Source organism: Labrus bergylta, chromosome 20 (genome assembly GCF_963930695.1).
Source record: "Labrus bergylta chromosome 20, fLabBer1.1, whole genome shotgun sequence".
In the NCBI taxonomy this organism is placed as follows: domain Eukaryota; kingdom Metazoa; phylum Chordata; class Actinopteri; order Labriformes; family Labridae; genus Labrus; species Labrus bergylta.
The window spans coordinates 12239255-12252019 of NC_089214.1; the positions used below are offsets into that span (position 1 = coordinate 12239255).

A 12765-nucleotide genomic window follows, 5' to 3' on the forward strand; every position below is an offset into this window, starting at 1 on the left:
AACACATTTGTGTTTTACCAATGTTTCCTGGCTGTTAATTTATTTCACTATCAGAGATCAAACACATCCTCTACTGGGTAATTATTATTATGTTGACATAATGGCCATCTGTCTAAAAAGCCTTTTACACAGACATCATCCCAGTTAAGTCCAACAACTAATGTGCAACATAAATTGTGTATTTAAGTGTAGGCCTATATTAAATCTCTGCACACTGTTCTTTGAGGCGTTTCAAATAGCAAGCTAGAATTTGAGATAGTATTAAAGAATGATGTAGGGCTGAACGATATTGGAAAAAACTGCCACTGTGATATTCTTTCTGCCTATTGAGATATGAAAAATACAAGAAGTTATATACCAAATAAATCTAATGACTTTGTATGGGCTTAAAAGAGGACATATTATACCCCTTTTCCACCTTTTCAAACAGTCCCTTTTGATCTAAATGAAACAACTGTGCTGTGCTTTGGTCAAAATATAACAAGAATCAAGCACCAGAGGAGGTTTGTGATCCTGTATTAACCTGAGGGGGGTATTCACAATGCCTCGTAAGTACTAAAAGTTGCTCCAAGTGACAAAATTCTTAGAAATTTCTTAGAATCAGGACATTTTCTAAGAATTTCCCCTTAAAGTAAGGACTAGATCCTTGTAAAGATGAAAGTTATTCACATAGCATCTTAGCTCTTAAGAGAGACTGGCTTAAGAGTTTCTCAAACTGAGGAAAAATTAAGAAATGTTCTTTGAACACAACATGAAGAATATTTTTGACTCATAGAATTTGTGCAGACATTTCAACCCATCTATGACTTCTTCGCGTGGAAAGTGAGAAAAGCATGTTGATTTTCTCTACATGTAGTTACCTCCACAGGTGAATCCAATCACTAATTAAGGCTCTTGACCTGTTGCTATAACTCTCAGCATGTGAAGAAGCTGCTGAACAAGTAGGCATGTGATTTCAAACATTTATATACTTTTAAAGTAAAGTAAATTATCACACAGATGCTAATTTCATAGTGTTCATAATTAACAAATGTCTGACTAGATTCTATGACTGACTTTTTAATCTCCATTTTTTTTTATTAACCAATCACAGCTTGAAAAATGTGCCATACCTAGTAACGGGGATAAATGTTAATGTTTCTTCCATGCTCAGAGTTGCTCTGAGTGTTCTTAAATCACTCCTATGCTAAGACTCCTTGCTAGGATTTTTTAAACTAGGAACTCTCTTGAAAGGATTGTCATAATGTTTGTGAATAAGGGCTCTGTCAAAGATCTGTCAGAATGCTCCGTTTTGGTGTGTGTGTCTTTAAATTCAATGAGCCCTCCCTGAGTTATCCCGGGACACAATCACCCCTTCGCGAGCAAGAATAAAAATGTCGGACCTGCACAAAAGTTTTGCTCAAGGATGGGGGTGGAAATACCAGGGGAGAGAATTTTTTTTTTTTTACCAGAATACCAGACGACACAAGGAGAGCAAATTTGAAACGGAGTATTTTTCTCTGTGTTGTAAGACTTATGCAGACCACAAACAAAGGACTGGATGAATTTATTTCACATTTTGTGGGTCGGTAGACACTCAGGTTACCCAAGTACATGCTCAAAAACACTATTAAAGTGGATTTTCTGATATGTCCCCTTTAATATGGGCAAATCACTTCTGAATCAAAACTTCTTTGTCTTGACTTGAATATTTTCTTGAGACTGTACAACATGTGAAAAAAAGTATTGTGAAATAATATTGTTAAATTTTGTCATATGAAATATGATAACCTATTATTGGAGAACACGTATTGACATACAATTATTGATATATTTGCAACATGTTTTTATGCTGAATCTGAAACAAATCCAGAAAGAATTTCTTCCACCACTAAATTGGCACAAATTAATCCAAGGGTAGCTGAAAGCTGGCACTAGCTTCATCAGACTGAACTCTATATAAGGGCATGGCTGTAACTCACAGGCCTCCGTTCAACAGGTAAATACTTGCATGCAGAGTGAAACACTGTTACGCCTCTACATGAAATCATTCTTATTTCTTACAATAAATTAAGAGTTTTGCAACATGTTCATAGCAAATGCTCATATTACCTTAGTGATAAGACAGCAATGTATGCAGCCCTAGTATATAATGCATTTAGAGTTATTTAAAGCCAGATGCACTTCTTATAGAACAAGGTAATAAATGGCAACAAATTGCTCACCAAACAGGTCTTTATTAGGCTGGAGAGGTGAGGAAAGATTTATGTTTATGTTTATCACATTCTGGGGCAAGTGATGAAGCTTGCCATATCCATTGATTACATTAAAATGAAGTCTTTAATACCACTAAAATAATGACAAAAAGCGAAGTGCAAAAGAAAAAAAAATCCTCAAAGTGACATACTCTTTCATGTTTATGGAAAAACAATTTAAATATTCAAGAAAAATAAATCTAAAATGTTTTAAGTGGCTACATTATCTCTGTAATTTAGCAATCCAAGAAGTTTGCAGCCATGAGCAGTTCCAGTGCGATCTCCGGAGCGATGGGGAATTCCGGTATTTCTGTGGAGCTGTTGGTGTAACGGACCTTGTAGGTGAAGTACATGCAGACCTTGGACAGGACGTGAGAGGGAATCTCTCTGAAGTTCACTTCGTTGGTTTCATTCTCAGCAAACTGACCTGTAAATGTAGGGTCACAGTGGGTGTCAAGAGAATTACTAAACATATACTAATCCTCTCTTCCCTGGAATTACCTATGATAATAATAATAATATACTCAAATACATTACAAATGTCAATGAAGGAAAACGCATAGCATGGTGCCACCAACTGGACAGACTGATACAAGCTATCTGAAACCACAGACTTAATCCCCAAATCTTTTCAACTGAGTAAGCAAGCAAAGCATCCCAATGTACACCTTTTTTTACACAGCCTAACACACCATTTTTAACGAGGCGTTAGCAGCAGCAGGCGGCTGCCCGGAGAAAAAGTGCAGCGCCTAACGTCTTTTTTCCGAGCGCCTTTTTTGGGCAGCCGAATTGAAAAGCTTTCAACTTTTTAGAAAGGCGCTTTTGACGTCAATGGCGCTCATTCAAACATTCAGTATAAAAGCAATGAAGTAGTGTCGGTCATACAGTTACCGCTTTCAACCAACTGACTTGCAGCACTTTCATTCTCAGTGAACAAACACTTCATGCAAGTGATCCATCGCTTATACGCCCGGACAAAAAAACACTAGGTGGACACAGGACCTAAGTAGTCATTATAGTTACTAGAATAAGAACATGAGGCAACTACGGTTTAATCCTGGTCTGTGAAACCATCTATAAGACTGGCAAATAGGTTGACCAAAGAGTAAGAACAATAACAATAACACCTTGTTCAGACATAACACAAGGTCCTTCTTTGCTTTTTCCACCTTTCGTGCACACACAAGCAGCTTTCAATGTCACTGGAAAAAGAAACCTTTGGAGAACTCGTGTGTGAATATGTGCAAAACACAATGTTAAGTTTTAAGGAGGGAAAACAGACCATTGATTATTGTTTTATTAAGGTTTGGTTAGCACTGATAGTTCTAACACGAGTTCAATCAATCATTTAGCCATTCAACCAATAAATAAATAAATAGTAATCATCCCAATGTGGTCCACAGTTACAACAGCCAATAACAATGAGCTCACTACTGATGATTAATGTGTTTTTGTTTCGAGCATGCTTGTTTAAGTATTTTAAATAATCCTTTCATTATTGTATATTATGAAGACTATGTGGACAGATTAGTATTTCTTCAGGGGGGGGGGGGCAGTTTATTTAAACAGGTGTACATGTGGACAAGACCCAAGTATATCAAGAGGAGCAGCTCTCATTGATGTCAACAACTATTACAGTCTGTGCAAGTGAGAATTTCTGAATGTTCCAGTAAATTTGAGATATTCCAGGTATAAAGAATAATCAAGCTTTAAAAAAATTGTGTATTTAAACCCAGAAAATATTCTAAGCAGCTTATAAAATTAACAAGAGTTCCATGGTCCAGATGAAACACCATACACTAACTCCGTACTTACTTCTGGCAGCCCACGTAACTATCTCACTTCTTTTCACTAAACAAGACCTTCCTCTTCACTCCTCTTGTTTGGATTTTTAACAGTAAACTAGGATACAAGTACTAATGTTAAGTATACAAGGGAAACTTGAAGTATTTCCTTCATTTTCCAGAATCCTCACCTGGCCCGCTTAACATGGCTTTGATAGTCCCAGATGTCAAGGCGTGTTCTCTTTTCACAATAAATTCATGGCCATCTGAAGAGATCAACTTCACGTACATGGCATCTGGCCCTTCGCAGCCACCGTAGGTTCTCTCTTCGCCATCTGTGGTGGGGGTGGGGAGGGGGCAACACAAGCGACAGTCTCAAAACAGGTGTACGCCAAATGTTTACGCACCACTCAGTGAAGACAGTGATTGTGGCCACTGGAAATATGTTTATCAACTCACCCATTCTGTTCTGGAGGTCTGTTAACCCTGACGGGAACAAAGATAGAAACGTCAAAAACACGTCAATCACGTAAGGAACGTAAGGAAACAGACTCCTGGACATTATTTCGGCTTTTATTGTGTTAAATCTATAAAAATAAAAAAAAACCTTGTAACGTGAAGACACATTAAAACACCCGGATGTTGGCAAACCCGAGACTTATTTTTTTAAACGTGAATCTGCAGCACTAACACACTGCTTTACCTGCCGGCTGTGTAACAAAACATCTCTCAGTGGCCGTGTCTTTATGCATCCATTACAATTTAAGCGATTTCGCAACCGTGGGAGAAGCTAACTAAGGCTAGCACGCTAGCGCGCAGTGAAACGGCAGATAACGCCATAAATAATTTAATCCGTTGTTTAGTGCTTCACATTTAAGTTGACAACCTATTATTTATCGTTATCATGTTAAAAAAAAACAAAAAAAAACACGGTAATGTTTCTTACCACTCTGAAGAAGAATGTCGAGTGGAGACTGCGGTTCCAGCTAATGTTAGCCACCAGAATGTTGATACCCGGAACTAGTTTGTAGGAACACTAGTGCGCAATAAATGTCTTCCGTGGGATTTCACACGCCATTAGAAAACAGTTCCATAATTATTCTAATCGAAAAATAAACTCGTCTACAATTTAAATACATGTTCATATTTAGGCAATATCCTTATTCAGTTCTACATTGAAACAAACTTTGTTTAGAAGTATCTTTCCTTTTTTTTTTTTGTTTGTTAAATAACGCGCATGTTTAAAGTAATGCAAAACAGGGGCCTATTTTTAGGTAATGAAGAGTCACTTCCGCTGTCCAGTATGAGTCAGTCACAGCCGTCACAACATGATGAGCGTTGATAGGAGATGGAGGGGGGGGGGAAGGATGCATCTTTAATCCCAGTAACGAAATAAAATGACTTGTCAAATTTGCGCTGCTTTACAGGGCCGTTCATTATTGAAATGGCAGTGTCCTGTTAAAGCCTATAGGTGGCGCATGTGTTTCAGGTTGACCCCCGCTGACTGTCTCCTTTGACTGTGAAGAGCGAGAGCAGGTGCTGATTGGACATGACAGAGACATTTTGCAGGCCCATAAATTTGGATTCAAGAAAGAATGAGGTAGAGAGAAGGTATGTACTCTACACTATCACACACTTGAAAAAGTCCAGTGTGTAAAAGGCAGATACGTCAGCATACTGTATTTCTTTGTATTAGAATAGTATGGATATTTTAAAGAGCATTTCATTATATGAATAGTATTATGACCTTGCAGGGCCATCTAAAAGTCAAACATTTTCTAAACTAGTTTGTTAATTTTTTGTTGTTGTTGTGTTTTTTGTATTAACAACCAGCCGCTACAGCTCATGAAGTGTCCTCTGTCAGGTAAAGTGGATGTTCACCGTAGACACAGTTAAGAAGTGGGCACATACTGTAGTCACGGTCAGGTTCAGAGTGTGACTTTGCCCTGATCCCGCCTTGAGTTCTTTTCATGCAGGAAAAGTGATGACTGTTGAAATCTGAGGCCTACAAACGGACTCAGAGTTATCTGAGCTGTGGCGCTAAGAGAAGAGGGTTGAGCATGCCTGTAAAATGTGCCGAAGAGGTGCACTCTGATGAGTGTAATGTAAGAAGTTTGAACATCACATACTGTTTTAAGGTTGTTTATTTGCACATACATTTTAACAAACCACAACTGATTCACAATAGAGACAGTTTATCAGACTGGTCCAACCTGTCTTGTTTAATTGACTCTGCTCATTGCTACCACATTAGCCAACGATGACTTCTGCAGAGGTGACACCTGACCTGGTATTTGTCTTGCAGTAATACCAGGCTTAGCAATGCTGTGCTGTCAGTTTATATTCCAGAAAGTTCTAGTGGCCCCTTGCCTGTTGACTCTCTCTCTTTCACACACAGACACACACACACTCAGAGAGAGAGAGAGAGAGAGAGAGAGAGAGAGAGACTTAAAGAGACACACTCACAACCAAAAACAATCACTGACCTTCCAGTCCCCCATTACACCATTAGCGCTTATGATCAGAGCGGGCGGGTGGCGGCATCACCTTTGATGTCTCCCTGATACACTCCTCCCCCCCCCCCCCCCCCCCCACCCCCCCACCACCCGCTGCAGCTGCTCTCAGCTCTATTTTGGGGAGGCTGCTTCGGGCCCTCAGAACAGGGCTTCCTTAACACACACATACACCCACAATGCGTGTAAACTCTCTTGTCATGCAAAGTGATATCATCCATCTCAGATCACACTCTGTTGCATGCACACGGGTCGTTCTGGAAATTCTGGGACGCTGTAAACATACCTAAAAAAGCAGACGAGCAAATGAACAGTGTAGAGCGTGACAGATACATGTTTGTAAGTGGGCCAACATTATCAGGACAATGTGCCAATCAGAATATAAGAATGGTCATATATATTTTTTTTTATATAAACTTATTTTATAGAACATTTACTTCAGTAGAAAGACAGAAGTCCACATTACAATAACTTAAAAATGTTTAATAATGTTACATATCTTTTATAAAGTTACCTTTTAAGGATAGCTGTATTTTGAGTACTTTTGCTTCGTCAATCAGTGCAGAATTGGTGCACGAGCCACAAAGCAAATTTGTACTTTTCATCCAGTGTATCCTTAATTGGCAAATAAATGTTCTCCTTTAGAGACAGCATTGGTATTCATTAAAAAAAAAAAAAACCCTGATTATTAAAGGCAAAATTATTTTTAAAAAGTTACACAGAAGTAGAATTAGTGATGTAGGTATGTAGAGCAGGCCTTACAATAATTTCACCAGCATTCCTAAGGATTCACCTCGGTATGCCACCAGTTTGAATAGAATGGAGCCGGTCAAATGTCAATACATTGGATCATTGTGAACTGTACAGTAGCCTAGATGCAGAGGCCTTGAATGAAACCAGGTCAGAATTTTAGTTATGATAGGGGGAGATGGGGGAGGTGTGTCCCTGGGCATTTCTTCTGTGAAAAGAGGAAAAGGCTTGTCACAATGAATTTGAGGGTACTGTTGCTTTTCGCCTGCAGCGAGTCGCGGTGCCCTGAAATTCTCATGTTGGCCTATTCTCATGACTAGTTCTGCAGAGGGGCATCCGTACTTGTGGCATGCCATGAACAATTTCACCTAATTTAAGAGAAGGATACCAATATGTAAAGACATTTAAGAAAAGAAGAAGTTAGAATTCAAATGGGGAAAAAAAATATTTGAATGAAAGCTTGGTGTCTACTTTGTGTACTGGAATTGTGTTATCTACAAGAAACCAACAAATGTCTAAACTCTTTTATTTGTCATGTGAGCTTATTAGATTGAAAACATTTTCTGTAAATCGTATGCTTCTATTTTTACGAGATGATGGTTGAGTCTGGCATTACAATTTAATAAGAAATATATATTTATATTCTGTACTACTGTTTACAAGTAATTTTATTTTTTTTCCCCCCAAGCTCTTGATTTATTAATCTCATATCCCTGGAGTTACAAAAGCACAGATAAAACACAGAAATAAGCTTAACTTACTTTATTAGTAAGTGTGGGCAATGCCTGGCAGAATGGCATGCTGTGGTCTGACCAATCACAGTGATCATCTTATTGTTTTCTTTTCTAGATCACAAGAAAATGATCCCATTTTCATGATTAAACCAGCATCGTTAAAACAAGATAAATCAGTTGGGAGCTTGATAAAATAATTCAAATGTCATCTTTATCGCAGGAAAAACAGCGTTGCTATCGAGATGATGAGATAAATAAATGGAGATCTCAAGAAAATAACTGGATTTGACTTGTTGTCATGGGAATATGAAGTAAAAAAAATGTACGGGTGCATGTTCATGTAGGGCTCCTTTAATTCTGCCATGTGACACCCTTATACACAGCTATGGAGTCTCTTAATCATATATATTTCCTGGATAAAAAGAGAGAGAAAATAGGATTTTATGTCCTTTATCAAAATGTATCAGAAAATGACACCTGCACAAGCCAGAGTAGTAACACAATATACTCTGAGTCATTGAAGCAACATTAGTAGGACTGTGATTAACAGAGCGCCCTGTAATGTAATAAACATTCAAAGCCACAGACTCATGCAGCCATTAAGACTGAGTGGTTTGCTCATAAGCTCAAACTGAGAATGAAGCATAGAAAAAATTATTCAAATCATAAAATAACCGAAAAAGATTTTTCAGCTTGTTTGTTTCTGTATCAGTGTAAGTGCACCGCCCCTACTCCACGCACCATGAAAGCTTCAAATGGCAGAACAGATGCATAAAAGGAAGTGACAACCATTTACATTCAGCAGCCTGAGGCTAATGCGCTGTGTTGAGGCCTTGTTTGTTTGAACTGTAATGACTCCCCCAACAATCCCCTTTCTATTAAAACCCCCACCATTACTCAGATGTCATTAAGTAAACACGACATGAAAAGTCTGAATGATACACAAGTGAATTGTGTTTATATTTTAGTTGTCGACATGGATTAAAAATTGCTTTTGGGTGTATAAACATATGCATGTTTGAGTGATAAAACACAGCTAATAGTTTAAATGAGTGCTACGTCTATGGTTTTATTACAGACATTTGTTTGTGTAAATATAACAGATGAAGTGATGCTAAGCTAAGCTTAGCTATGCCAGGCATGGAAAGGGGATCTGCTTAATACTGATGTCTTCGCAACAGTTTTTTAAAAACTCTGGCCGCTGATATCCCCTCACTGCTTACAAGCTTTAATCCAATTTTAGAAACACAACCAAGTTGTGTGTAGTGAGAAGGTGGAGGCTCGGCCTCAGAGAGGGGAGTCAATTATACACACAAAAACTATTTTTTTGTATTTTCTCTTAGTTAGGATACTATACGAACAGGCCAATAGTAATATACACACGTTAGTTGGAAGAATAAAAGGTTTGAAATCATGCTTGATTATTTTGTTTAACGACTAATTGGCAACAAATTTGCACAATGGGCCAAACAGCAGTAACTCCCACCCATACAGTATGGAGCATTTATAAACACTATAGAACAAGTTATCCACATAATAAAAATAAGTAAATATTACAATTTTCTATGTATTTATTTTGTATATTTGAGCAAACAGAACTCCTCCGATCACACATCTAATTCAATGAGCTAAATTATCAAAAATGAATAACATAACAAAGTGCTTGTTCACAGGTTAAATCGATATAAAGCCTTCATTCACTGCTTAGAAGTTGTGTGCTTTATATAAAGAGTTATTAAGAGAATTTATGATTAAAATGTACAAAAATAAGTTGATTCAAATGTAAAAAAACAAACATTTTTTGAATAGTTAAAATTGATTTAAAGTGCTGTGTGGGTCAATGAAATGTAACTCACAAATCTCATTTTGCTGACTGAGAGAAATCTGTATAAATTTCTCTTTTTATTTGGACCCATAAAAAAATAATGTCTCTTAATCCTACTTGGTGGGGGAAATGTCTTTATTACATTTACTCCAAGTTAAGATTTTAATCAATTCTCTTTTCAGTGGCACCAATGGGCTTCCATTGAGAATCTTTAAATGGGTCTTTTCTTTTTATAGAATCACCTTAGAGAGCTGTAATAACTTGACATGGGGCGCCGGTGGAGTGGTGGGTGTTGTGCGCGCCCCATGTATTGAGGCTGTGGTCTTCCAGGCGGGCGGCTCGGGTTCGAGAATTGGGGCACAAAAAAAGCCCCAAAAAGTCTAGAAATGACACAAAAGTGGCCTGTGAGGTAATCAATCATCAATTGGAAATCCTTCAGCCTACCAGAAAGTATAGTACAGTGAAAATAAAATACATGCCAGGTTATGATTGGCATGTTCTGTGCTGTTATGTGTGGGTAACCACAGTCCTGAGGTATTGAATTCATACGGTGTGTTCCAGATGGATACACACTTTGCTGAACATAAAATGTGAAGATGACCGTAGCTCTCCATCCCTGCCAGGGTCATAGCTGTCACTGTAATAAGTTAAATGGCCTCTATAATGGTAGGATACACTTATATGGTTTGGGTTTATATTTGTAAGGAATGCTTGTGCAATCAAATTGTATCCAGCTTGTTGTGCCTTATCAGAATAGTAACAGAGATATTCTATACTACTACTGACAAGTCCTGATTAACACAGAGGTTTTACATGCCAGGATATTTAAAAAAAAGTCTCTTCAGAGGCAGTGACACCATAATAGTCGGCGGCTATAATGACATCTGATGTTTTTACTTTACAAAGTAAAGTATTTCAAAATCTAAGGACATGCCATGTGCAATAGGTACAAAAATAGCAATGTGATTTTAGAATTTTGTAAATTAACTTTTGACTCTTTTCTAATCAAAAGAAGACTAAAACTGACCCATACGCAGCCTGTGGGGGTTGACGGACGAGGGTTAAAGGAGCGGATCGGGCACGCAATGCACACGTATCTGGTGGAAGTTCTGGGTGATGCATGAAGTTTTGCAGTGTCTGGTGATGTCGCAGGTTTTGGTAAGTGTATGACATGGTGTTGCTGATTCCAGGCAGGTGCCGCTGCTGCTGTAACATTACACGAGGCTGATCTGCAGTAGAAACAGTACAAAATGACCCCAGACAAACTGGGCCACCTGCCTGTGAAAGCGCCGCAGCTCCCCACCCCGACAACGATACTTTGATTTCATGTCTCATTTCTTTTCCCCCTGGATCTCATTATGAAGAAGTCAAAATGAGGTCATCACTAGGACAAGGTTCAGCCCAGATTAGACAGCGCACCCATCAGAAAGCTAAGAGTGAACACGAGACTGGAATTCAAAACATTTGACAAGTGGAAATACTTGAATAGTAAGTTAAATTCAGAGACGATGAAAGTATCTACTGTATGTTATATAAATGTTTGTTGTATGCTGGGCTGCACTGTTTGTATTTGTATTTTTTACTCAGTATATTGGAAATAAATCAACAAATCAAATCACCTTGAAGATTAAAAGTTAAGATCCTTTGGAAGTTGAATATTTGTATGACGTCTAAAACCACCATAATGTAATTTTTTTTTTTTCTGTTGTTATCTCAAGACCACTGGAAACTGAACATTATGGGTTATTAACCACAATCACATGGAAAGAAAAAGTGATTTCCTTTTATTACTTTAAAACAACGAGGGCTATAACAGCATGCATAGGAGGCATCCTGGCCAATTTAGCATTGAGTTAGATCTGATTTAATATAATTATGTCTGATTAGGGCTCCATGGTGGTGCAAAGTTTAGTGCTGTCGCTTTACAGCGAGGAGGTTCCGGGTTCAAATCCCCGTCGGACAGGAGCCTCTCTGTGTGGAGTTTGCATGTTCTTTACTTGCGTGTGTGTGTTTCCTCTGGGTTCTCCAGCTTCCTCCCACAGTCCAAAGACATGCTCGTTAGGTCAATTGGTGACTCTAAATTGCCCGTAGGTGTGAATATGGGTGTGGCTGGTTATCTGTATATATGTCAGCCCTGTGATTGACTGGCAAAAACTCCAGGTAGTACCCCGCTTCTCACCCAATGGCAGCTGGGATCGGCTCCAGCCCCGTGACCCCGAATGGGAAAAATCTGTAATTTGACATTGCTCAAATTACATCCGAGTGGTTGTATAGATAATGGATGGATGGAATGTCTGATTGAGGAGGGTATATTTTTGAGGACAGGTCAGGTGCAGATTTAGCTCAGTTGGTAGAACAGGTACAGAGGCTACAGTTCTCAACACATCTGCTGCAGTTCTATCTCCTGGCCTCTTTTTGTAAGAACTAATCAGTCGTTACTCTAATCACTGTTAAGTTATAAACCATGTTGATCTTGAAATGTGACATCAAGTGTGATCAAACGAACAAGGTACTCAGTTTTGAGGTTTCCATAATCTTAATCGTAAAAAAACAGGTTTCTTCTTGACACACACTGTATCCCATTAAGCAGCTGTTGGTCAAGACAATATCACCTGTTATCACATGAAAACAAGCTTTGCTATGTTGGTACCATATAATCATCTAAATCTGATCCAAATGATGAACTCTTGATTCAAGATCAATAATTGCGAGCATTCCCTCTCCTGGCTTCCATTCACTATTGTGAAAGTGATATAATTAATTATCCAAGTTCTTGATGCTGGGTTGATACTGAGCCATGGACAGAGGAACAAAATCATCAAGGTGTGGTTCTAGAATGAACAGGACACATTGGAAGCATGGCAGTTCTCAGCTTCCATCTATCAGTGTGTTGTCAAGCAATAAAATACAAAGGTATTAGCAAAA

General features: G+C 38.4%; 1 protein-coding gene across 1 annotated transcript; it reads right to left on the bottom strand.

The window, feature by feature from the left end:
- Positions 1-2196: 2196 nt before the first annotated feature.
- On the bottom strand, positions 2197-5095 carry eloca (elongin C paralog a). Its single transcript, XM_020644872.3, has 4 exons — positions 4965-5095; positions 4478-4504; positions 4210-4353; positions 2197-2661 (listed from the first exon to the last, which is right to left on the bottom strand). Exons 2-4 carry the CDS (start codon positions 4479-4481, stop codon positions 2471-2473), a joined length of 339 nt encoding a protein of 112 aa, XP_020500528.1. The 5' UTR covers positions 4482-4504; positions 4965-5095; the 3' UTR covers positions 2197-2470.
- Positions 5096-12765: the final 7670 nt, after the last annotated feature.

Bases quoted from the DNA above. Each gene is read 5' to 3' on its own strand.
- eloca (XM_020644872.3), bottom strand. The intron at 2,662-4,209 runs GTGAGGATTCTG...CTACATTTACAG, and splicing joins AGCCATGTTAAGCGGGCCAG to GTCAGTTTGCTGAGAATGAA.